This window comes from Vidua chalybeata, chromosome 15 (assembly GCF_026979565.1).
Source record: "Vidua chalybeata isolate OUT-0048 chromosome 15, bVidCha1 merged haplotype, whole genome shotgun sequence".
NCBI lineage: Eukaryota > Metazoa > Chordata > Aves > Passeriformes > Viduidae > Vidua > Vidua chalybeata.
The window spans coordinates 13059211-13083165 of record NC_071544.1 but is presented as its reverse complement, the minus strand read 5'-3'; the positions used below and the strand labels follow the sequence as shown (position 1 = coordinate 13083165).

Below are 23955 nucleotides of genomic sequence, written 5' to 3'. Positions count from 1 at the left end.
CTGCAGATTCTCTTATTACAGCTACATTAAGAGAAGGAATAAAACATTGTGGTGACATTTTCAGGAAACGTAAGCGCCTCAGGCAATTTGACACCTTAGATGAGAGTGCACCCACACACACAGACTCACTTTTCGGTATCTCCAGAGCTGGTTCCCCTTCATTCCATGACAGTCATAGAGGGTCACAGGGCTGCTGTGGGAAATGGCATCAAAACAAAACTTCTTGGTGTGCTGAGGATCCCCTGGACGGATGTCCTCTCTCCAGCTGAAGGTGAATACCTGTCAGGACAAACAGGACCCTCAGCATGGCTGGTCCTAATACTTTCACCAGCAGAATGCTGTTCCCTGTGCCCACAGGGTGGGGATGGCTTCAAGGGAAGGACAGTATCTTCTAGAGGAAAAACTCCTCCTGTCTCTGGGGCCAAGGACTGCTGACCAGGGGACTCTGTACCAGCTGTCACACAGCATGTGAAACGAGATTGTGCTGCTGCAGCCAGCCATGCTGGTCAGCCTGGGTGCTAGAGCAGCCCTGGATATCTCTGCAATGCAGACATACATCAAGGATTAAGTGAGCAGCTGACCAATTACAGCCCTTCCCAGCCAGCAAAAAAGCCAGAGCGCTCCAGCAGCTTGGAGTTAACACTGGCAGTCAACACCAGAGTCTGCACAGGCAGCCTGCAGTCACCTTGAGAAATTGTCCCACACTCCTGGGACAAGAGACAGGAGCCACAGCTTCCCACCCCACCCACAGGAGTGCAGGAAGGGCAAACACTTGGGCGTTGCTTCCTGACGCTCCCTTCTACTGACCCTGCAATGAACTCTCAGCACTCTCAGGTGAAATGAAGGAGGGACTCTACAGAGCAGAGGAAGAGTTTTAACTCCAGTAACTGAGCACAACCTGTGCCTGGCAATGCTGTGCTCTGATGAAAGGGCAGCACTAGCCCATTTGCTTCTGCAGGGCTGCCAGCCAGCACGCCTCCCTTCCAGTCTGTAAGGAAAAAGCTGTTCTGGAGGCTCCTTTGGAGTCAGCTGGAGGAATAGTTCTCCTCAGAGATCTCTCCTGGGGCACTCAGAAAGACAAGTAATGATCAGGGTGCTGCTATTTGAAGCAGTGTGGCCAAAAACTTTTGCACAAAGAAACTACTTTGTTCTTGGCTGTCTTTTAAATCCCTCTTGAGACAGAAATTACCACAATCATTTAGACTCAACGCTACTCAGAAGTTCAAACCGCATTCTCTTCCTAAACATAAGCCAAAACTAATTTTCAAGATCCTCCTGACACAACAGAGGCTTAGTTTTGGACTGTGCCTGAGTAAATTGGTTTTGTTTCTATTTTTCACGCATCAAATTGATATGCAACAACCCTCTGTCTCCTACTACTGAAGCCATTCCCTGAAGAGTTATGCATGGCTCTGTAATAGAGGCATTGTTTTCTTGATTCTTTCTCAGCTCAGCTGCTACAGTTTAGACAAACTAATATTTTCCTCCCTTCTGTTACAATAAAGCTGTCGTTTCTGGCACCTCATATGTTGAGAGGGTGAATCTATAACCTGGCTGGTTTCATCTCTCCAGCAATGGTTGGGTGTTTATAATGCATTTGCCTCCTGTCAGGAGGATGATAGTGAACAGTTATTGAATGCTCCTGCAGGTTCATTAATATGCATGATGCTCCTCTATCACTTCTTTCAGCACAACCTTTGAAGTTAATATTCACTTTGTTACATATTACAGCTGCCTTCTTACTGGTTTATTGTTTTGGCACACTGTTTTCTTGTCATTTCTTTTGTTCACTCTGAGAACTTCAAAGCAGAGGTAAAAGCTCTACACAATCTGCCAGGCTCCAAACCCCCCTGTGCCACAAGCACAAGCCACATCCTGTACCAAAGTACAATCAGCATGTGAGCCTTGTGGTGCACCTGACAGCTCTGAATGGCCTTCCTTCAGCACTGGTCCTTGGAACCTGTCCCTGCCCAGATTTAGGGGCTGATGATTTATCAGGGTGTTACCTGCACGTTGTTCCATGCTGCCTCTCCTCTGTCCTTCACGCAGTTTTCCAGCCTCAGTGGGGATCCCAGGGCTCCATGCTTAGTATCCACACACAGTCCAGTTCCCATATTGCGTATCTGAAATAGTGAATTAATCACTGAATCTTCTACTCCTACCAGGAAAGAAAGCTCAAATTGTCTCAAATTGCAGCAGTATTTGTATGAAGATAGTTTTTAAGATTCCTCTCTTAACTCTTGAGTGTGAGCTGGCCAGTAACAGCTGGAAGAAAGCACAGAACTGAAAATGGGACCCAGTGGTATCCCCAGCACACAGCAAAACCTAGCAGTGACAGGACTGCAGAGCCCACTGTGGGCTGGGCTGTCTGGTGGTGCCATTTTCCACAGGTCTATACTTTGCACATCCTCCCTTAAGTCTGTGCTAGTGTGAATATGCTATAGCAAATGTACAATGAACGTTGCTCTTCTGGATCCTTAAGTACTTTAGATTTGTGAGTTACTCTTGTGCTGTAGTAAATTCTACATGAATCTTTTGTTGAATTGTTTAACTTAAGCTATAGATTAAGTGCTGTTAAGTTTAAGTGCTGTTAAACTGTTAGGCTTAAACTATTGATTGAGTTCAGAGCTAAGTTTAGTAAGGGGGTCCACTCTGAACCTTGTGACCCCATGAGAGGATCTCCCTTATTCTTTTTTATCCTTACCCTTTTCCATCCCCAGCCTTCACACAGGTAATTTTTGATTGATTTCATTTTTAGATTAATTGATTTTAGATTTTAGTTTGCTTTTTCTCTGTGTGCTTTAATATAGTAAAAAAGGCAACCCCGACAGGGAAGAAATGCTGATGTCTGGCTCCAGATCAGAAGGCTGAAGGATAGCTTTATTAAAACTATACTATATTACATTAATATACTATTTAAAGAGAGACTATCCTATTCTACACACATACTTCTTACTTACCTATCACCTAACTAATAACTTGTGACTTCTCTGCTGAGAGTCTGAGACATAGCTGGATCCACTTGGTCATTGAACCCAAACAACCTTCAGCAGAATCCAATCCAGCAATCACTTCAAGTAAACAATCTCCATACCAAATTCCACATGGAGAAATCAAAGGAGCAGAGCTAAAGATTGTTTTCTCTTTTTCTCTCTGTGCTTCTCCTGAGAGACAGAATTATGTCTCTCTGTCCAGAGAATGTGAATGCCACACTTTAACTCTCTACAAAGTAGTGGAGTGAACCTTACCAATAATCTTTGTCATGCTTTCACTTTCATATTACACCTGCTTTTGCCAACACCTTTGCCAGTGATTCTTTAAGAGACCCAAAACACTCAGCCACAACAGTTCCGTGTAACAATTCACAGCCTTGCTCCTGGGGGGATTCTATATATACAACACAGCTGACTTTCAAAAATATGGATGGTTTTCCTGTCTTTCACATGGGAAAGCTAAGGACAAGAGTGGCTCAACACAGTTGTGAAGCCCTTTGGAAATGCAAGATTTCACTATTGCTCAGCTGCCGCCTCTCCCTAATCCTCCCTCTGGCATATTCTGCTTTCTACTGAATACACAACATGCAGAACAAGCCAAGTCTCTATTCTCGTTGGAGCTGTGCACTAATAGAAGCAGCTGCCTGCCCAACTGCCTGCTTTGATCAGGCCAGTGCAATGGTAGAGGAGTTCTGGGTTTTGAAACATCAAGCAGATCTTTTAAACACTCGCTCGCACCTTACTCACAGCAACTGAGGCACATGGGCAGCCTTAAAAAACCAAACTGCAGCCTGTCTGCCCACTGCAGATGTCAGAGCACAAACTTGCCTCTCCCCAGGCAGCTGCTGGAGGCTCCACTGGTGGGTAGAACTTTGGCAAGTCCCAGGCAACCTCGTTCATGAACCACTTGAAGCTTTTGCAGTTGAGGTTGTTGCGAAGCTCCTTCTGAGCGGCGACGTCGCCCGCAGAGAGGTGCCGGTACTCGGGTCTGCGCTGGTAAATGTACTCTGCATATTCATCCATCCACACCTCAGCCACCCTCTTCAGGTTCTGTGGGGGAGAACGAGAGGGGAAACCACTTGAGAGTGCTGCACAAACCACCATTAGCATTCAGAGCAGCTCGCATGTTTTTGCTCAGAAAGGATTTTCATTCACATCCACTCTTTCTCTCCAGCTTCAGGACAAAGATTATTTTTATTACTCTGTAGTTCCAAGGGACTTTTAGAAAGATATTTTCAGTTGAGGTCAAAACAGAATGCTGGCACTTGGCCATTATATCTAGTTCCTTGTGGCTAAGAAAAACAACATTAATCAAAAGTTGGTTTTTTTTCCCTTTTTTTCTGTAAGGAAACTAGTCAGAGCATGATGCTGGTAAATACCACAGGACTTTCAAAGGTCTCTGACAAAAAGCTGCTTTCTTAAATCCTTCTTATTGCATCTTTTATTTCCATCTAGAAATGGGATTTGAAGTACTCCCTTCTGAAAAGCTCTAGTTCACAATACTCTTTCTTAGCACTATTTTTCCATTTTCTTTGGTAAAACTCTGAGATATCTCAGGAATACAGAGCTTTCAGGCAACGACCCTTCAGAACAGAAGCAAAGGGCTTTACCTTGTGGCAGCAGCACATTTCATATATTACTGTAAAGCTTAATCCCCTGTGCACCTCCAAGACAGCAACAAACACCACCCACTCAAGACAACCTGCTTGTCACAGCACCCTTGAGAGTGCTGGACCTTGGGCTGTTCTCTGGCAACATCAGGCACATTCTTGGTGCCCCTCGGTAATGTGCCATGTGCAGTTGTGACTCCTCACCCAGAGCTGCTCAGTCCAGCAGTGATCATTTACCACCAAAAAAGTTAGGAAGCTAAGAGTGAGCAGTGTGCTGATCCTGCCCCAAATGCAACCTGCACACAACAGGAGCAGGTGTTTACCTCAAGGTGTCTGTTAAGATGCCAAGAAACAGCCTTTCCTACCTTTCTGCTGTCTCCTTCCAGCACTGTGGGAGTACAAAAGAGCCAAATACTTGAAATCACAATACTATGAATCAAAAGAAGTACAGCTCCCTCCTGAAGAGATGGCACAGACAGGAGAGTGCTCTGTTGGGTCATTGCTGGGCTGAGGAATTAATCCAAATCTGTAACTGGGTGATGCCATTAAATCATTGTAACACTGTGCAAGCCTTGAGATTTCAGAACAGCATGGCAACTCTCTGAGGTTTTTAGTTTTGCAGTCTTCCTGCTCCTAGGATGTTTTTCTCCCACCAGAGGGCAATGCAATCCCTCCTCAATTTGAAAATTAGCTAGAGAAACCCAGTGCAGGATAGATGAAAGCTCTTTCTTCTTTGGGCTACACTAGATTAAGAAGTAAGATGGCACAGAACATTCCATTGTGGAAAATTACAGCTTGCCCATTCAGTGGTCTGTGATGCTTGAAGCTGAGAGGTCTTTCAATCACCAAAACCAATCACCACGCTGAAGCTTGCTACTCTTAGAGAGCACAGCTATAAAATGACTGAAGTTATTATACAAATAAAGCCATATCTTGTTTTTATAGCCAGCCTGATCACAAAGTCCCTGCCCAGCACCCAGCAGTGGCTGATGTCTGGAGCATGGCAGCTGTTCACACACACATCTGCAGCTCCCTGGGCTCTCTTCTCTTTATGCTACACATCCACCACTGCAAAACTGCTCAGCTTGCACTGTACAAGTGCAAATTACAGCCAAAACCCCCTACATTTGCCTCCCATTGTGGGTGAGAGTAGACAACAGCTCAGTCACGCTGCAGTCAGACTCCTGCTGTGGGGAATGCCACTGCCACTTACCCTTGCCAGGCTGACTCCTGTGGGAACCTTGTATGGAACATATTTCCTGTAGATATGACCAACTCTAGAGCAAGGGATGTCCTCCATGCGACCTCCACACATCCATACCTGTGGAACAGCAGAGAAACACATTCAGTCTTGGCTTTATGGAGGAAAACACGAAAGAAAAGACTTCCAAGTAATAAAGAAACTTAACCCAGATTTTTACATTAAAGTACACTCTTCCCAAATCCCCTCCCTTCCTTGCCTTAGTCCCAAATCCTATAACAACCTGCTTAGAGCCATTCAGCAAGCTTTGATTTAGCACAAGTGCTCTCAAGCCTTCTATACAGAAAAGAACAGGGGAAAAAAAAATCCAAGCAATGAGAAAATAGCACACACCTCACTATAAACTGATATATGTTATTACAGCAATAGCAACCACAATAGTTAAACTGGGCTGCCATAAAAAACCCTGGGTGTAGGTTGTGTAACGAGGCTGTAAAAGGGAGGCCATCTCCCTAGTACAGGTGGTCATGTGCTATGCAAAAGGCTCCAGGGAATTCATGAGCCTGTTCAAGTGCCAGAAATCAGAAGAAACTGCTACTTTTTCCCGTGGTTATCACTGCTCTTTTATGGTTTCATTGCTGACATTCATTCATTGCTTTTGCAGCCTTACAATTAAGTGGAGATCTCTGCCTGGTGAACACATAAATAGCTTTAAAAAAGCCCTCAGGAAGTCACTAGAACACACTGCTAGTTGGAGATGACTACCTTGATGCTTGGTTAATGTCTAGAGCAGACCTAAAGGCTTCCTCCCCCATCTGGGAAGATTTCACTTTGTGCCAGCACTCTGCAACAACTTTCTTTTATTCTTTATTTATAGCATGGATATAGTAATTTTGTCCAAGTGAAATAAATGGAGGCATTTTCTAAACCAGCCAATCTACCTCATTAGGTTTAAGAAATATTTCAGTATTTCTCAGAAATATCCAATCAATACTTAAAGAAAAAGTACCCTTTAGAATGCCAAAGAAATGACTTTCTGAATTCCTGAAGGGAGGCACTGCCTTTGCCCTTCTGTTTGTCCCCAGATCCCATGGGAGTGCCCCAAAGGCCGTGGATTTTGGGCAGGCTGCTGCAGTGCTCTTGGTCTCCCTGTTCACTGGGGCTAATTTGAGCCACCACAGTTCACTGTACAATGAGCTTAGTCAACAGCTTCACACATAGCAGGCAATTCCATTAATATTCTACAGCGACAATATTAAATACTTAGCTCAGAAGAGAAATATTTGGCCAAGGACGCTGCATAATTATTAGCTCTGACACTAAAGTCCTCTGGAGTTTCAGCTCTGACTGCTGGCCCTAATAATTACAGTCATTTGCTGACTGCGTATAACCTAATGGAGGTTGGTTGCTCTCAGTTAGAGAAATATTTTTCATGGGCAACTTCTAAAGTTCAAGGTACTTAATTACATGTCGTTATGGTGAGAGAGACAAGAAGAAAGTTGACAAATACTCCTACAGAATTTCATTCCTTTTGTCCCTGCTGTGTCCTGAGAGGCTGGTGCAGAAGAGATGAAAAAGAAACTAGCACTCAGCTTCAATGAAGTTTCTTATGGAATTAGAAATGCTTTTTATTCTGCAGTGACTGTGCTTTTGGCTGCAAAGGGCCAGAGTGTGATTTCGCTGCTGGGAAATTAACAGGCTGAGAAAACTAGAATTTGGACATGGTTTGTGTTTCTAGGACAGAAATGGTTTGTGCAAGGCTGTAAGAGCTGCAACAGACCTGGGAACCATAAAAACCTTCAGGAGCAGCAGAAGAAGCCCAGAGCTCAGTTGCACAGACACACACACTCCTCAACAACCTGCACTGCACCCTGCAGCACGAAACCTGAGGGGTTCACAGCAGCTGCATTTTGGTGTCACACAAGCCTGGCTGCAAACACCAGCTTGTTTTCCTTGCTGCCTGCCCACAGGATGCCTCACCTGCACTGTCTCTAAGGAAGAGCTTTCAGCCAGGCCACCACAAATACACTTCTCTGGAACATGAGGTCCCTGTGCAAGCTGAGCAGCAGAGCCCTGCAATCGGTGCAGCTGGAAAGGATAGAGCTGTCCTTGAGCTGCAGAGGCAGCAGGAGGGGGAAGATGGACAGAACTGTTGGGCCAGGAGCTCCAAGCTGGTACAAGACTCCAGGCATAGAAGACAACATCACAGAACACATGCAATGTGATCAGAAAAGCTACTTAACTGAGTTGCTTAATAAGTAAAACCTAACATCAGTTTGACTTGCTCCTTTCTTGTTCATGCTTTACAGTATTTACTTGCAAACGATGCTGCAATGGAGGCAATGGAAGGCTTCCTAATCCCTACCAGCAAAGCTCAGTGACCCTTTCAAGGTACTTTGCCACCTCTGTGCCTTTTTAACGTTGCCTCACGCTGCAAGTGACAGTATGGCACCCGCAGTACAAATCTAATTTTAAAGGCATGCTTTCCATTCATTCCTTGCTGCTTTGATTTATTTTATTAGTGAGCTGCTTTGTGTGGTGACAGAACTCATTACAACCTCCATAAAGACAATTACCAGTCCTTATCTATACAACTGGAAGAAAGGGGAGAGAGAAAGAGCGTGATATGCATTGGTAAAACACAGCTAACAAAAGCATTAGAAAGCCAGAGCTAAAGGTCAGAGAATCGCATCCAGGGGTCTGTCAAAGAGTAAATGCAAGAGAAGCAAACCCAAAATAGCTGTGTGCTAGCTGAGGGAATGCTTCCACTCAGTTAGTGATATTTGGTTGTTTTTAAACAAGAGTACAGTTCCCAGGCATGACACACCAGAACGTACACTGCTAAAAATACCGCACTGTCAGACAGCTGAAATGGTGCTGGGCTGTGGGGCAGCACCTCGTGCCTTCCCCACAACACTGACTCTCACTTACTGCCTTCTCTAGGCCTGTTTCTTCTAGGTGTTTTACACATCTTGCCTTACTCCTCAGCTGACATGACAGAAAACGTCAGAGCCTGAACTTGCACCTGATTTCAAGCAGCCATTTACGCCGTAAGAACAAGAATTAAAGCCGGTCAGGCAGACAGTGCTTCTTACAATAATCTAATCAGATCTCATCAAGAGGGAACAGGAAATTTCTCTTCCTCCTCAGGCACAATTTTGCCAATCTTCATTTTGGGCTTGGAATCCAGCAGCTGACAGATCTGCCAGAATTAAGAGAAAACCTGGCTACACTGAGGTCAACAGGCACACTCAGCAGATTTAGCTAAGGCCACAATCTCACCCTAATAATAAAAACTACACAAGGGAAATAAACTAACACTGGTGATATTGCTTCCATCTTCCCAGCAGCCTGGAGAGCTGTAACTCCATATTCATAAAGCGACTCCAGAGCCTTTGATTCAGTCGGTATGCTGTGAGAGCAGCAGATAATATGCCACCTATTCTCTACATGGGAATGTTATGCTGATCCAATTCCCTTTCTGCAATTTCAGAAAACAATGTCAGGTAAGACAGCTGAACCTCTTCTCTCAAACACACAATACAATGCTGCAGTTGGTGTGTGAACACAAATTATCTGGGTATACAAGGTTTATGGTTTCCAAAGACTGCACCATGATGAGCCAATGCTTCCCAAGAGAGGGAAAAAACACAAAGGATAGTTAAGCCTTGAAAATAAAGCTGCTTCTGCAAGAGACAGAAATGAAGACCATGGGATGGACCTACAGAGAGCAGCTGGCTGGTTGGGTGAGCACACACTGAAAGGTGGGAGGAAAAGGGCACAGAGGATAAGTCAAGGGGGTTTTCTTTATAACAAAGTAGCTGAGAGGATGAAAGCAAGGGCAATAATTCAGGAAAATTGTAATCCTCTATACTGGAAGCATCAGCTGCTCCTGCTGCTGGGACTTGGTGCTCTCTGAGAGATTAAGGCAGCCCGTGAGGCACTGGGATCTGTGTGTTTGCACAGCACCTTCTCACACACCACACACCAGCAGAGCCCATCCTCACCGTCTGCAGCATTTGAGAGTAATGACAGCACTTTGTAATAACCACATTTCAGGGAATGGAGAGGAGCACTTCCCTGCTGCTGCTTGGTGGGAGGCTGCTCAGGAACCTGAACCAAGAAAAGGGTGCACAGAGGCAAAAAAATTCAAGTCAATGGTCTGAAACTGCTCTGTGCATCACCAGATAGGAAAGAAGCCACCCTGTACTGCAGCTGAGAGCCTTAGAATTAAGCAGCATGTACTGGCTAAAAAAAAAAAAAAAAAAAAAAAAAAAAAAAAAAAAAAAAAAAAAAAAAGCAGAATGCCTGGACTGTTCCAGTGTGGGCAAATGTGAGCTGCTGGAAAGTGGAGTGAGGATGTGCCTGGAATAAGCAGTGCAGGCTCACAATCAGCACTAACTTCAGCAACACAAGTAGAAATGCTGTCAGAAGGGATCCCTTGGCAGCTGCACCCAAACTACACACCTGCCAGAGCCCAGGGGCAAAATGGGAATCAGAAACGTGCTGCTGGCATGGGGCAAAGGAGAGGCAGGCATTACACATGTGAACAGAAGCTGTGGAGCACTTGGATTTGTTGGAAAACATGTAACATGTTTTAAGCTGTGGAAATCAGAAGCAATCCATGTTGATGGTTTGGGAAAAGGATCTGGAAAAATGCAATGACCTACAATAACCAGAATAAGTGCAATGGCTCTTTTCCTATTGCTGAAACAAGAATTGAAGACCACGAGTGCTAACCAGCTCGTCTCCCTTTTAATTGTTCTTTTCAGGGCAACTGTCAATTTGACTTGTTTGCACTGAGCTCTTTGCATTTTATGAAGGCTTTACAATCTCCAAATTACAAGGCAAACGTTTCTAAAGCTGAAATGATTTTTCACCTGGAGAGGGACATTCTGGATTCTCATTCTTTGTGCAATTAAAGGACTGAGAACCACACCACTTGGATCTGAGATACAAAGTACATCTATATTTATGCCTACACAAGTCACACATATCCCTTTTTACTCTTCTGTTTCCCCATAACCAAAAAACATCACAGACTAATTATTTATGGAAGAGAGGCGTGAAGCAGTTTAGTGAAGATTTATGTAAGCCAAACAGAATAGAAGCCACAAAAATACTGGAAAAGAGGCAACACCATCTCAAATAAAACTGAGCGTAGCTAAGTGCTGTACAAAGTAGCACTTGCAGAAGGGAACAGTTTAAATGTTTCACACATACTGCTCCAAATTAAATGCATTTATGTAAAAAAAAAACGAAGGGCTTACGTAGGCAGCTGTTAAATTGTGTTTAGAAGAGGAAAGGTCCATTAAAACTTTGGGTAAAGAATTGAGTTTTGTTTCCACAATCAGGAAGATAAAAAAAGACCAGGAAAAACTACAAGAGAGGAGAGGTGAGGAAGTGACTCCAAAAAAGCAAAGAACCCCACCTGAATGAAGCCTGCTGAACAGAGGAACCAGGAGGCAGCAGAAAGGAAAGGTGACAAATGCCCCACAGAGACAGCTGTGAATGCTTGTTTACCCTTTCTCCAAAATACAAGAACACACTTCAAGGTCAGCACCTGGGAATTCACCTGCAACTATCACTGCAGCCTGTGATCTGCCTGTTGTGTCTGGGGTGACCTGACAGGAACACCCTGACCCGCAGCAGTGCTGGCTCACGGACACTGAGCTGCTCTGGATGCACACAGGTCAAGAGAAGGAAGCAGTGCCTGTTTTCTGCTTGAATATGGAATAGACAGATCAACTCCTTCATTTCTGAACTAGACATTTCTGTTTTAAGGGATTGCTAAGACCCAGAAAACAACAAGCCAGCAGTTAAGGTTTGAAAGTTCACCTCAATTTTTTTGTTCCTCCTACATGCAATGTTTTCTAATGATGTTTGATGCACATGTTTCATACAAAGTGCAAGGTTTCTAGAGTTTGATCTACTCTCTAGCTAAATGTTTTCTGAGGTGTTAAACACTGTTGGCTTGCTTTAAAATTTCTGCTCAGAAGGAAGCAGAGCCAGCTGATAACAGAAATACATATGATTTCTAAAAAGAAAGGCAAGAGGTTCCTAAATAAACTTGTTTATTTCCAGTCCCTCAGCAACAGAGCCCTGTATTTTAAAACAAAGGCAAAACCAGCAAAGCACAGTCCATGAATGGCCAAAAGAAGAATATGCTTAAGGAAAAAAAAAAAAATCCAAACCACAAAAAACCTCCCCCAGAAGTCCCGTATTCCTGGTGAGGCTTGAGAAGGCCAGATCCATTGCAATGGACCACAGGCCAGCAGTACAGAAGAGTGTCTGCACCCACAACACCCAGGGACAGGAACAGATTCTTTGTTAAAGCTGGGCTGTAAATCTGGCATGCTTAGAATCTGAATTCCCATGAGATAATAAATAATGTGGAAGTGGGTACCCCACACCTAAAGCCAGAGCTTTAAATTATTTGACAGTGCACCTTTAACTACAAGACCTCAGTCTGCTTCTAAAGGTAAAAATGTAGCTCTAAGCTCACCAGGAAATGTCATAGCTTTATAAGTTCTATGAACAAACCTTCTATTCTTGCAATTCCAGCAGAATTATTATATCTATCAGCCACAGATGAATGTATCAATTTATCTTAATGTCTGAAAATACACTGAGCCTCTTTCAGTGAAAACTTCATTTTTCTGTTACACAATGAAAGAAAAAGGGGGTCTTTGCGGAGATTAATTAAAGCAAATTTATCCCTCCATAAATTACCATCTCTGGACTGAAATAAAACACAGCATGTTTCAGAGGGGATAAGCAAACAGATGAATGAAGCAGTCTTATTTCCTGCAGATCAAGCAGTGTGACTGTCTGCTGTGGCACTGGAGACAAAGGGCTTGCCCAGCCACTGTCATCACTCTTGGAAACCAGCATTTTCAGAGAGGAAGAGGCTGAATGCTGTCCCTCCTGCAGAGAATGAGCACCATACACAATTTCATTACAGGCAACACAAAGGTGAAATGGCTCTAAGCACAATGACACCCCCAGAGAGGGAGCCCTCACCCCTCCCTTCCTGCCACTGTTACTGAGGACAAGGGACATCCAAGGTGACTTATGGATTCTGGTGAGGAAATGATGGAAGAAAAGGCTGTCTCAAATTCAGTGTCTTTTCTCCCACTGTGTTCTGCCCAGCAGCACATGGGGTGTGTGTATGGCAATGTGGCTTGCCACACTCTGCACTCCTCTGAACTGCTCAGAGGCATGGAGATCCTGGAATCTGTTTGGTAAGCTATGAGCCACGACTTGTCAGGGGAGACAGAATTTTAGCTGCTGAAGCCAAACTGTGCACTACATCCCTGCTATCCTCTAGCCTCGTTTAAGGTCAGCTAGCTTAGATCAGTGGCATCCAGTCAGCTGTAAAATCAAATATTCAACCTCTGAAAGAAACTTCAAACAGAGTTTAACATAGACATCTTTACTCACTTTGGTCCAGGCTATGGACTGGGCACCTGCCTGCAGGGGTTTGGGACATTCTGGTGGGTTTCCCAAACTGGATTTCTGAGTTCCATAGTCCAACCTAACACAGGTACCAGCAGTCTTGGTGGGTTACAGTGACTTGTTACTCTTTGTATGCATTTTTGGTCAGCTGGCTAACTCTTAAAGCCCTCCACTGACCAGCTCAGTCAATCAGTTAGTGGCACAACTGTCCCCAGGCCAGGCAGATATGACCCAAAGTCATTGCCAGCAACAGAAATGACTCCAGTTGTTGAAGATTTCTTCCTGGCTAAGTAATAGCTTGAGTTCCTCACAGCCAGGGGTCAGCTGGATTGACTACAGACAAAGCTGCTCTCCTCTCTGAGAACTCAAGCTGAGCACTGAGGTCCTCCTGGAACTGGAATCCTCCTTCCCTCAAGGAGAAAGTATTTCACCATCTTGCCAAGGTGAGCACTAAGCAGAGGCAGAGGCAGAGAGCTCCACACCAGCTGACTTACCCTTGCTGGGAACAGCGCTTGCATCGGAGCTGTGACCACACAATGGGGACACCCCAGCTAATCCTGCTCCAAACTCACCCTCACAGGTCACTGCTCACATCACTGCTGATTCTTCTGTGCACTATCTTACTACTCCCAGCTCTTTCACCTTTAGTCACACGCAAAAGGACAAGACAGATCATTCACATTCTGCACCTCAGAACAAATTCTTACTTTTTAAAACAAAAGTAATTTCCAGAGAACATGGCTCACCTTAAAGGATATTTCATATTGCTCTCCTCCCCATATCTCCAGACCTGCATCATACCCTCCCAGCTCCCAGAACCACTTTCTATCGACTGCAAACAGTCCTCCAGCCATTACAGGAGACCTTAAGGAAAAACCAGACTCCATATTACAAACACATTCAAAGACACAGATCTCTAGCTAAACATTTAAAAAACAAAGCAAGATTTGACAAATATTCCTTTCACCACCCAGTGTTCCCAGTGCCTTTACAGCCCCGTCAGCCCATCAGACAGTTGTTTTGGGGTTACCTACTGATTTTCCACTTGCAAACGAGGAGGACGAGACCAGGCTCCCTTCAGAACCCGGTAATGCCTCTCCTCCAAGCAGGGAGTTGACCATTAAGTGACAGGACACCACCTCAGCCCAAGGGACCTGTATGCTCCACACATGGTGCTCTGCTTCTGTTGTAGGATTGAGTCTTTGAGTTTGACCTCAAAAAGTCAAACTTTTTTTTTTTTTTTTAAACACTGCAGAGTATAAAGGACAGCAGAACTGTCTCAATGTTGGCAGGCACAGCAACAGCAGAGCACAACTTGATCACAGATTTACTTCTGCAGTGCACTGTAATAATCAAAATTGCTGTAATTATTCTGCTTAGTTTTCTTCTTCCCCCACCTGGGAATGACACATAACCCACCACTGATTTGTTGTTTTTGGCAGAGCATTAGGGATACTAAGTTATGTTTGAAAGATCTCAGTAATAAATGACCACATTAATTGTTACACATTAGAGATTTCAATGAAATGTTAACTTCTGCAGGAATTAAGGTGGCAAAAAACAGCAATGAAAAGGAGAGTGTTCACAGCTACTATACAATGCATTTCTTTTAAACCAGCAAAGCAAACAGCTGCCAAAAAAGCAAGTAGCTTAACACCAACTTCTGGCTTTTGCTATGCTGAGGTGTAAACCAACCCTACAGCAGGGTGTTATTTCATTAGCTGGCTCTTAGCACTCTGCATTTCAGCAACTTACTCAAAGGGATCACTGGGATCAGGTTTCTGTAATTCAGGAGGAATAGGGATCCTCTTGTAATACATCTCCCAGTCAAATGCCCCTCGCATTGCATCTCCAGCCTGAGTCTCATATCCAAAGTGGTCGTGATCAATAACATCGATCATTGGGCAAACGATAGTCTTGCGGTTTCGGGCAATGCGATCTGAAGATTGGAGAAACATGTTAGAAAACATGCACCAGCTGGTTCCTTTCACCATGAAATCACTAAAAAAGAGCATCAAAATATGAAGTTGTCCAAAAATGACACAGTTTTCTTCCTGTTCCTTCTCTCGTGAGCAGATGCTCCAATTTATATCAATTTATCTGCTACTTCTGCAATCGCTTAGAGAAAAACACCAGGCACCCATCACCCAGAAGCAGAATGGGAAGATACAGCCACACTACCACAGAGAAATGACTGCCAGGCTAAAACCAGACTTCTTGTACTCAGTGAGCAATCCTCATTTCCACAAGTGACCAGGATATGAACCCCTTCTGTGCAGATCCAGATCCAGGGAATAACCCACTGCACCACCCAGCCCTAAGTGCCACACCAGAATTTGGCAGGAAGCATTTCAGACTAATGGCGTAAGTACTCTCAGCAGGCTCAAGAAATGCAAGTGTTACCTCCTCCCCTCCAACCTTTTCTTCCAACCAAATAATACAACACAGGATAAATTCCTGCATAAACATCTGGAATTTCTTAAATACTTTGTTACTGAGACAGTCTCTTGTTGGAAGTTAGCTCTCGGAGCAGAGGCGATAAAATGATGTTTCAGTTTCCAAAACACATCTCACAGAAATCCTTTCTGTGCTTTAAAAATCAAAGCATCCTCTTAGTGTTCTCATTTAAATGGCATTGGAGCTAATTCTGTCCTCCCTCCCTGGGGTTCATAAAGCTGCAAATGTTTCAAACTATTGCCAAATATAAACTGTAGCGAAAGCAACAGGATAACCATCCATCAATCCTGCAGGAAAATCTGACTCTTTCTTAAACCTCTGCTTGACTATTGTTGCCACAGCCTGTTTGAGAAAGTCACACCTCAGAGAGCTCTGACAGGTCACTGACAGCAGGGCTGTGAAGGAGTTTGGTACCGGCCAGAGACAGACGGGTACCAGAAACAGACGGCACTGTCCCTTCAATTAGTCATCCTTGAAAGGAACTGACACCTCCTCAAAGATGGAGTGCTGCCTTGGCAAGGGGTGCCCATGTTCTACAAATACACACCAGCAGCTCTCATTCACAAGAAGCATTTTTCACAGCCTTACAGACTATGAAGTTAAATATAGTTATATAGGAGATAAAACCCTTAAAACTACTCAAAAACTGTATGTAAAAACCTTTTCTGTATCATAAAGCCATCCCTCTCTGCAAGCTGTTGAATGACCATGTGATAGTTTACTCTTGCTGTAAATTATTTAAGATTTCATTTAATGAGGAAACAGAAGAATATGATTTCTGCTCTTTAATTAACAAAAGCATATGACAGGGTTACTGCACAGTGCAGGACTCCAGAACAGAAAAAAAATCTTGTACTCAACACTACAAATTGCCAACAATTCACTTGAGTCTTGTGGTTGGTTTGTTCTCTCTTTTATGATATTTCATCTCCCTTTTATCCACTTACAGCACGAGGGGAAAGCAGCAGGTGGGAATAATTTCAGCAAGCCCCCACTCACCTAGCAGAGGTGGCAGCCAGTTGACGTTGGCCTCGCAGTGGGAATCCAGGAAGGTGATGACGTCCCCGATGGCCACCGAGGCCCCCAGCATGCGGGTCCTGATCAGCCCTTCCCTCTTCTTGGTCCGCAGGATCCGCACGCTCGGGAACTGGGCCATGTAATCTTCCAGGCGTTTCTTCAGGTGTTCTGTGTCAAAAGGAGACATTGGGACACTGGGACAAGCAATTCCTTAAAAATGCTGTTCTGTCTTTACCAGAAGGAGATGTCTTTGGAAGTATGGCTTCAACAGGTAACAAATGCAGCAACAGGAAAAAGGAAGTAAAACTTACTGCTTTTAAAGGTCTAAAAATAACTGCCTAAGCAAGACTTTTGAGGATGTTCAAACCTTTAGAAGCAATTAAACAGATGAGAAAAAAAAAAAAAAAAGGAACAGAGAGTATAGGATGAGAAAGAAAGCAGCAGAGGAAGAGGAAAAGGAATAAAAAGACAGCTGGCAGACCCTGAGCCAGGATTCTTGGACACTTATGGAAAACCACATTAACTTAGAAAAGACACAGGAGAATTCATTTTCAGAAGTAAATCACACTCAGGGCATTTAAGTTCTGTGTGGTTTCTTCAAAACACACAACATAACAATCTACTCATGCATAAACAAAAACCAGAAAAAAGCCTAGTCAGACACCCCTCCAAGCTGCAAGGCAGGCACAGCCAGTGTGTATGGGGATGGCTTCCTCAAATGCTTATCAGAGGAGATTTGCATTTAAATATGGAAATATTTACACAACTGAACATGGACTGGAGCCACATCTGAATTAACACAGTGGCAGTCACCACGACTGATAAGAATTCAAACAGGAGAGCAGCAGAGAAAGATCACTGAGTGATCAAAACAATGGACAGCTTGTTCCAAAGTAGAGATTAAAAGTTTGGTCTGCATAATGACAGAGGGGAACACAGCTGTCTTTACATCAAAGAGTGAAGCAGCAAAGAAAAACCTAAAAATAGGCTGAGCTGACGCTGGCCTCATCACTAATGGGTTGATCTTTTAGGCATCTGAAGTTTTGACAGCAAGGCCCATTCAGAGGGTGCCAGAGATTGTTCATTAATGCCCCACACCACCCACTGCAGTCAGCAACCGATGCAGGAAAGACACCTCACTAAACAAAACTTAGTATCTTACATCTAAGCAAGAAATTCAAAATTTCACACAACAAAACCTTACTAGAGGCAATCACTGAAATACAAATAACCCTCTGAGGGCATTTGCCTTCTGTAGGGAACACATCCTCTCCACTCTGTACAGCACATCTTCCTCAGCTTCCCAAGGAGGCATGAAAGGCAGGGGCTGGAAAGGCCAGCAGCAGGAAAGTGTCCCTGAACAGGGCACCAGGGAGGCTGGGCATTGGAACATCTCACTGAAAAGAGCAAAGGAGCAAATAAATTTAACCTAGTTATGAGCTCTCCCCCTTGTGCTGACCTGGCAAGTGTGAGAATGGTCAGAAGCCCTGTGGTAACACACATTCTGTGCCTGCTCTTTGAAGCAGCCATCATGTGTCTTCCTTCAAACATCACCCAAATACACCTCCTTGCTTTTGAGGTATTCCCAGCAAGCTCTCTGCCCTGTTCAAAGCTTTGTTTAACATTCCCCAGGATTTTATTTCATAGATCCATTTTAGTGTTTTGCCTGACAAGTGTAATTGTCTCACAATATCTACATAGGTTTCCCTCTCAATAGAGCCCTTAGGACTTCTTGATGTCTAGTGTGCTTTTCCCTCATCCTTTTCAGGTCTCTTCTGAATAGATCCTCTCAAGCAACCAGAAATTTTGTCCACTCAATTACAGATTTTTCAAATAAGGGCCTTCCACAGAGACTAGACATATTATTAGTGCAGCTGCCTTCCTCCTGAGGCAGTGGGTAGACTTAAAACGAGAGGAGAAAAAAAATAAAAGAAAAGAAAAGCTACCACTGTTTAACATCAGAGCTCATCCCTTGCCATTGTTAATTTGTCACAAAAGATTGTTTCATTGCAGAGAACAAATAATTCTCACTTCAAGCATAAATCAGCTAAGCCCAAACCAGGATGCAGACTTTACTTAATGTACCCAAGACAAGATAAACACAAGAGTGGCTGCTGGTGCCTGTTATAATAAAGGAGGGAACCATCACACAAGACACTCTCAGTCTGATTTCCCTAACAACAGCCAGAGATTGATAATAGCAGAAGACACTTGGAAGATCAGACTACATAATACATACATTATCCAAGCCAAACCTATAAAGCACTGGAATGTCTTAAAAAAATCCACAGCTCCAAACCAATGGAAAATATGAAGAGCCTTTCTTCAGCTCTTTATTTTGATTAAAATGAGACTATGAAAGACCCCAGAAGTTTGTCTACCACATGTGTGTTCATCATTTCCATTTTGGCATCACCAGATTTTCTGAACTGTTCTGATTTGTGGTGCAATATCCTCTGTGGTGACACCTGGGGCAGCTGAAGTGACTCCTCCAGGGACACAAGCATGGCATGCTCAGCCTGCTACCAAACACGAGAATGTCCTGGGATCTGGCCTCACACACAGCCCAGAAGGTGAACAGAGTCACTGGACTTGGCCATATCACTTGTGATGATGATGATGGCTGCTCTGCTACACTCACTGAGGACAGGGTGATTTGTATCTATTGATGAACAAGCAGCTAAAAATGGAGATTTCCCCATTTTTATAGTGTAATGGGGAAAGGAAGGCATAGGAGCCATGGAGTTTTCTCAGGCAAGTACTGAGCAAAGAGACAGCAGAAAGTCTAATCCACTGACTTCTCACTGCATTCCCAAAAGCTGGGTTTGATTCTTCAGCACTTCTTTACTACATTTCCATAGTAAGAAAACACCAAAGCATTCCATGCTTGCCTGCTGTTTGCTGCACTGGTAAAGTGCCTCACATGTCAGGAATCATATCCCTGATGGTTTGGAGAACAAGGAAAGGCTGCAGGTGTTCCAGCAGCACTTGTGCACTCACACTGCTGCAGGGAACACACCTGCTGAGGGCTGTCCTGCAGGATGATGCTCAGGTAAGCTGTTCCTCCCAAATGCTGCAGAAAAATCCGTGTTTGATCACTGCATTTTGTAAGATTAAGACTTCTCTATCATGAACTGCAAGTGGGCAGAGTTTATTGCATCTGCTTTGCCTAACTGAAGAGTCACAGACCTCTGAGCAACCTCACAATATACAAAACTCAGTAAAATGTGGTTTTCAAAGAGATTTTTTATTTCCTTATCCTTGTGCTATTCCTGCCACACGGCCTGGCTCCCAGATAGAAAATAGTTATTTCCTTCTATTTCAAATATTGTCCCAATTAAGCCAAATTTTGCTTTTAAAAGAAAATTTTAAAAACCCAAACAAGTACCGTTAACTGCTACAAAATTTAATGAAGCTTTAAAAAAATATATTATGGAATCTTGTCACACTGAGTAATTTTTATTACAAGGGCAATTTTCTTTAATGAAAGTTGTTAGGTGAACTGGATGGATTCCAATGGCTCCAGTGCCTATGCTGGGCAAAGTAACACAGCCCAAAAATATAAATGAGAGTAAGATTATCTGCAGATTAAAAACTATTCTGGTAGTTTGCTAACACACTCTGCAATAAAGTTGATGTACAGTGTATACATTAACAGTACCAGTCAAGAACCGCTGCTTTCTTTACTTTGAGCTGTAAATAAAGCTGTGTGAAGACAGCAGAGAAGCTTTAGAAGCAGCCTGCTTTACAGAAGCAGCCCTAAACTTTGCAAAATAAGGCATTTTCCCCCCTAGGTCAAATTTCTGTGGTGGTCTTACTGTACTTCTTCCTACTGGCCTCATCCAAGCAGAGCTGCCCTCAGATCCCTCTAGTCTGGTGACCACTTGTACCATGCCAAGGACCTTCCAAGACTGCAATTCCTCATATCCAGTTGGCTTTTCATTCCAATACACTTTTTATTCCAATAGGCACCTGAGAAATTCAAACACAAGCATATGCAGAAGCTGGAGGAAGACAGAAGAGTCCACGGAGGGTTTTTTTAATAGCTTTTGTTGTTTTTTTTTTTAATAGCTTAGAGTCCCTGTAACAGCTCTGCAGTATTTGGCAGGGAAGGGAGTACCAATATTTGTCGTAGGAAAGAAAACACCAGCCATGACTTGAAACTATTAAAGTGATTTCTGTCCTGTGAAAGAACTATGAGCGAAACACTTCTGTCCTACCAGCGCAACATTTCATGGTTCATATGATACCGTCAGCTTTGGTTTCTGAATTTTACACTGTACAGCACATCTGCAGCTCCAGTGCCTTTTCCAGATGTGCATCATCAACCCAATCGAGAAGGAACAGCACTGCAGAAACAGGAAACATTCCCAGACACCTTCCCACGTTACTCTGATGCCACTGGTAACACCAAAGGTCCCTCTGCCCTACAGGATCCTGGCACCTGCCGAGGTGCTTTGCTTTAGTTTACACTCAGAACCTTGAAGATGTGAAGACAGAAGAGCCACTGCCCTCTGAAAATCCAGGGAACCTCCCCCTCCCACTGAAGGGCACAGGAGGACAGGACTGGAGGATCTGCAGAATTCCATTTTAGGCAGAAAAGGACCGTTTTCCCTTCTCTGCAGGTTGTTTTGGCTGCTTTCCAACACCAAAGCCTGAAGTGCCAGCATGCATCTGGCATTTGTTTGCAGGTTACCCCAGCCTGCCATCCCACCCTCCCACACACAGACACGCTTGTTGAAGATTACAAATGAATCCATTCATTTTTACTTGGCTACTTGGCCCTAACGTGCTGTTTAACAATTTAAGAACAAATTATACTTCTTCCTGAATCCATCATAATGTGCAAGCCAGGCCTCCCTGAAATAGAAGATTCTAAATCATTGAAATTAACTTCTCCTCCTGTTTTGGTGCAGATGAGTAATCCTTTGAAACAGCAAAATGTGCTGTTATCCAAACAAGCAACACTTCCACTAGTTTTAATTTTCTTTCAGTGTTTTCACGCTCTGATCACTGAAGTTGGTTGGGAGGATAATAAATTGATTTAACAAATTGTACTATGAGCACCAGTCTCAGTAATAGAAAACTGATTAGGCTGATCACAGCTTTCCAAGCTGAATCTTCTTACAAAGAGGAAAAGGCTTGAGAAAGGAGAGAATTAATGTTCATTGCTTCACTGATTACAGTTCTGGGGTGCACTCCAAAAGGGAAGGGGGCCCAGTTTCCACTGCCCATTCTGCATCAGTGTTGGGTATCAGTGCTGATAAAACTGAGGGGGGAAAGGGTTTCTGTGCATGGGACAATGGCTGAATGTGTACCACCCCACATGATAATACAGCATGGTTTGGACTTCAACAAAGATTAAAAGGGTTTGCTGAAAACCTTACTGGTTTTGTTCTCTTTCTAAATGGTTTCAAACCAAGCTTCTGTTTCAGGCACAATAAAGTGCACAGAAGTGGAAGAATGGTGCCCAAGAAATAAGCCAGATTGTGAGTTAGTGGGGAAAAGACCATCAGGTGTGAGCCTGGGCTGTGATAAACTCAGGTGCATAAACTTCTGCTGTCCTGCCCGTGCCATCAATTCACCCTTCACTTTGCAAAGGGAACTTTCTCAGTGCTTTCCTCCACCCTACAGCAGACATCCCAACCCTGCTCAGGTATCCTTCAGGAGATGCTAGCACTGAATGTAGAGACAAAGGTGTAATTTTAAAATGGGAACATTTACACATACTGGAATTAGTATATGAATACACCCGGAACCCAAGGAAGGCTTAGTAGGCTGCATTTCCAAGCAGGGAAATACACAGGGAGTAATCATCTTAGTGACAGCACAACCTCTCAATCTCTCAGGAAAGTTTAATTTGTAAAGTAGTCTATTCCAACTGCTGCTTTCTGAGGGAATCCAGAAAAATCCATTTACTTATCTTTCCTTCATGCTGTAAAGGTTTAAACACCTTCTGCTCCTCGGGAGCAGTGCAGCCAACCTGTGGTGAATGCATCACCTCTTAATTCCTGCACACTGACCTCCTGGCCAACCCACAAGATCAGTTTTTCCCCTCTGCCAGAACCCATCTCTCCCAGGGGAAACAGTCAAGTCATTCTCATTAGTTTACTCTTCTCCCTTTTCATTAAATATGTATCAAGATTAAAGCACCCACTTAGGTTTTTTCCCCTCTTCTGTTGACTACATCTCATCTAAAGAGGGTATTTTGTGGCTCTCAGTGATTTCCTGTTGATTGCTTTTAACCTCAGAGCTTCTGTGCTGGCACACACACACTGGAGAGATGCAGGTTTTGGCCTACACAGCCTTTGTAGCTGCAAAACAGGGGTGAATTCCTTGCAGTACACTTAATATTCAGCTCAAGTTTGATGTAGCCATGGTGACTGGCAAGGAAGGGCATTATTGTCCCAAATTACTGCCTTCAACCCGAGCAATCTCTGTGCTCATCTTAAGGCCACACCAGCAGCTTTGTCTACCCAGTTGTTTAACCAAAGGAATGCCTGCACTCTCAAAATCTTTAATTGCCTTGAACCTACACCATCAACTGCTTTCTGGGCACTGGAGAGACAAGCAGGGGTACAAAAGCATCTCAAGAAGTTTGCTCCAAAGCCTCCTCTGTGCCCAGGGAGCGTGTCAGGACACAGCCACTGCTGCCAGCGACGTTCTGCACGGCGTATCGTGACAGGAACCGAACGCCTATGACCAACAGCAAGGCAAAACCTGCCATCATCTCGAGATGCAGGCAGATGAAGTGTTAAGACAGCCCTTACTGAAACATTTTGGAACCTATCAAAGCTGCGAGATTAAAGCCTTAAAAGTCACTGAGCTGTGCTGGGGGAAAAGGAGGGAAAAAGGGAAAAAAACAGTCCTCAGAGAGCTGGCTTTGTAAATGAATAATGCTGATAGAGGCAAAGAACTTCTTGGCCTGAAAGTATTTGCTCTGTACAAATCATCAGAAAAGGAAATATTCCAGAAAGAGCACGAGGACTGTCAGAGAAATCTGCTCCAGACTTTTGTCTTGTTAGAGAACAGTCCATTAGGCCTGAGATGTAACTCACTTGAAAGTGGCTTTGATTTGGTAGGAATGCACCCATTTGGATCCCACAGGCTCTGATCTCAGGTGTCTAAGTGAGGAAGAACAACTACGAAGCCTAAAATAGCAGAGAACTACAAAGTTTTTGCTCTGGGGTTGCAGCCAAATTGGAGTATTGGGAAACTA

General features: G+C 43.8%; 1 protein-coding gene across 1 annotated transcript in view; it reads right to left on the bottom strand.

Moving 5' to 3' along the window:
• GALNT10 (polypeptide N-acetylgalactosaminyltransferase 10) overlaps positions 1 to 23955 on the bottom strand; it is an 81202-nt gene that overhangs the window by 6154 nt on the left and 51093 nt on the right. Inside the window, exons 5-11 of the mRNA XM_053956202.1 lie at positions 16719 to 16904; positions 15018 to 15201; positions 14009 to 14126; positions 5817 to 5924; positions 3822 to 4043; positions 2007 to 2123; positions 130 to 279 (exon numbers count right to left, since the gene is read on the bottom strand). Of these exons, the coding sequence (XP_053812177.1) occupies positions 130 to 279; positions 2007 to 2123; positions 3822 to 4043; positions 5817 to 5924; positions 14009 to 14126; positions 15018 to 15201; positions 16719 to 16904 (1085 nt within the window). The remainder of the gene's footprint in view (positions 1 to 129; positions 280 to 2006; positions 2124 to 3821; positions 4044 to 5816; positions 5925 to 14008; positions 14127 to 15017; positions 15202 to 16718; positions 16905 to 23955) is intronic.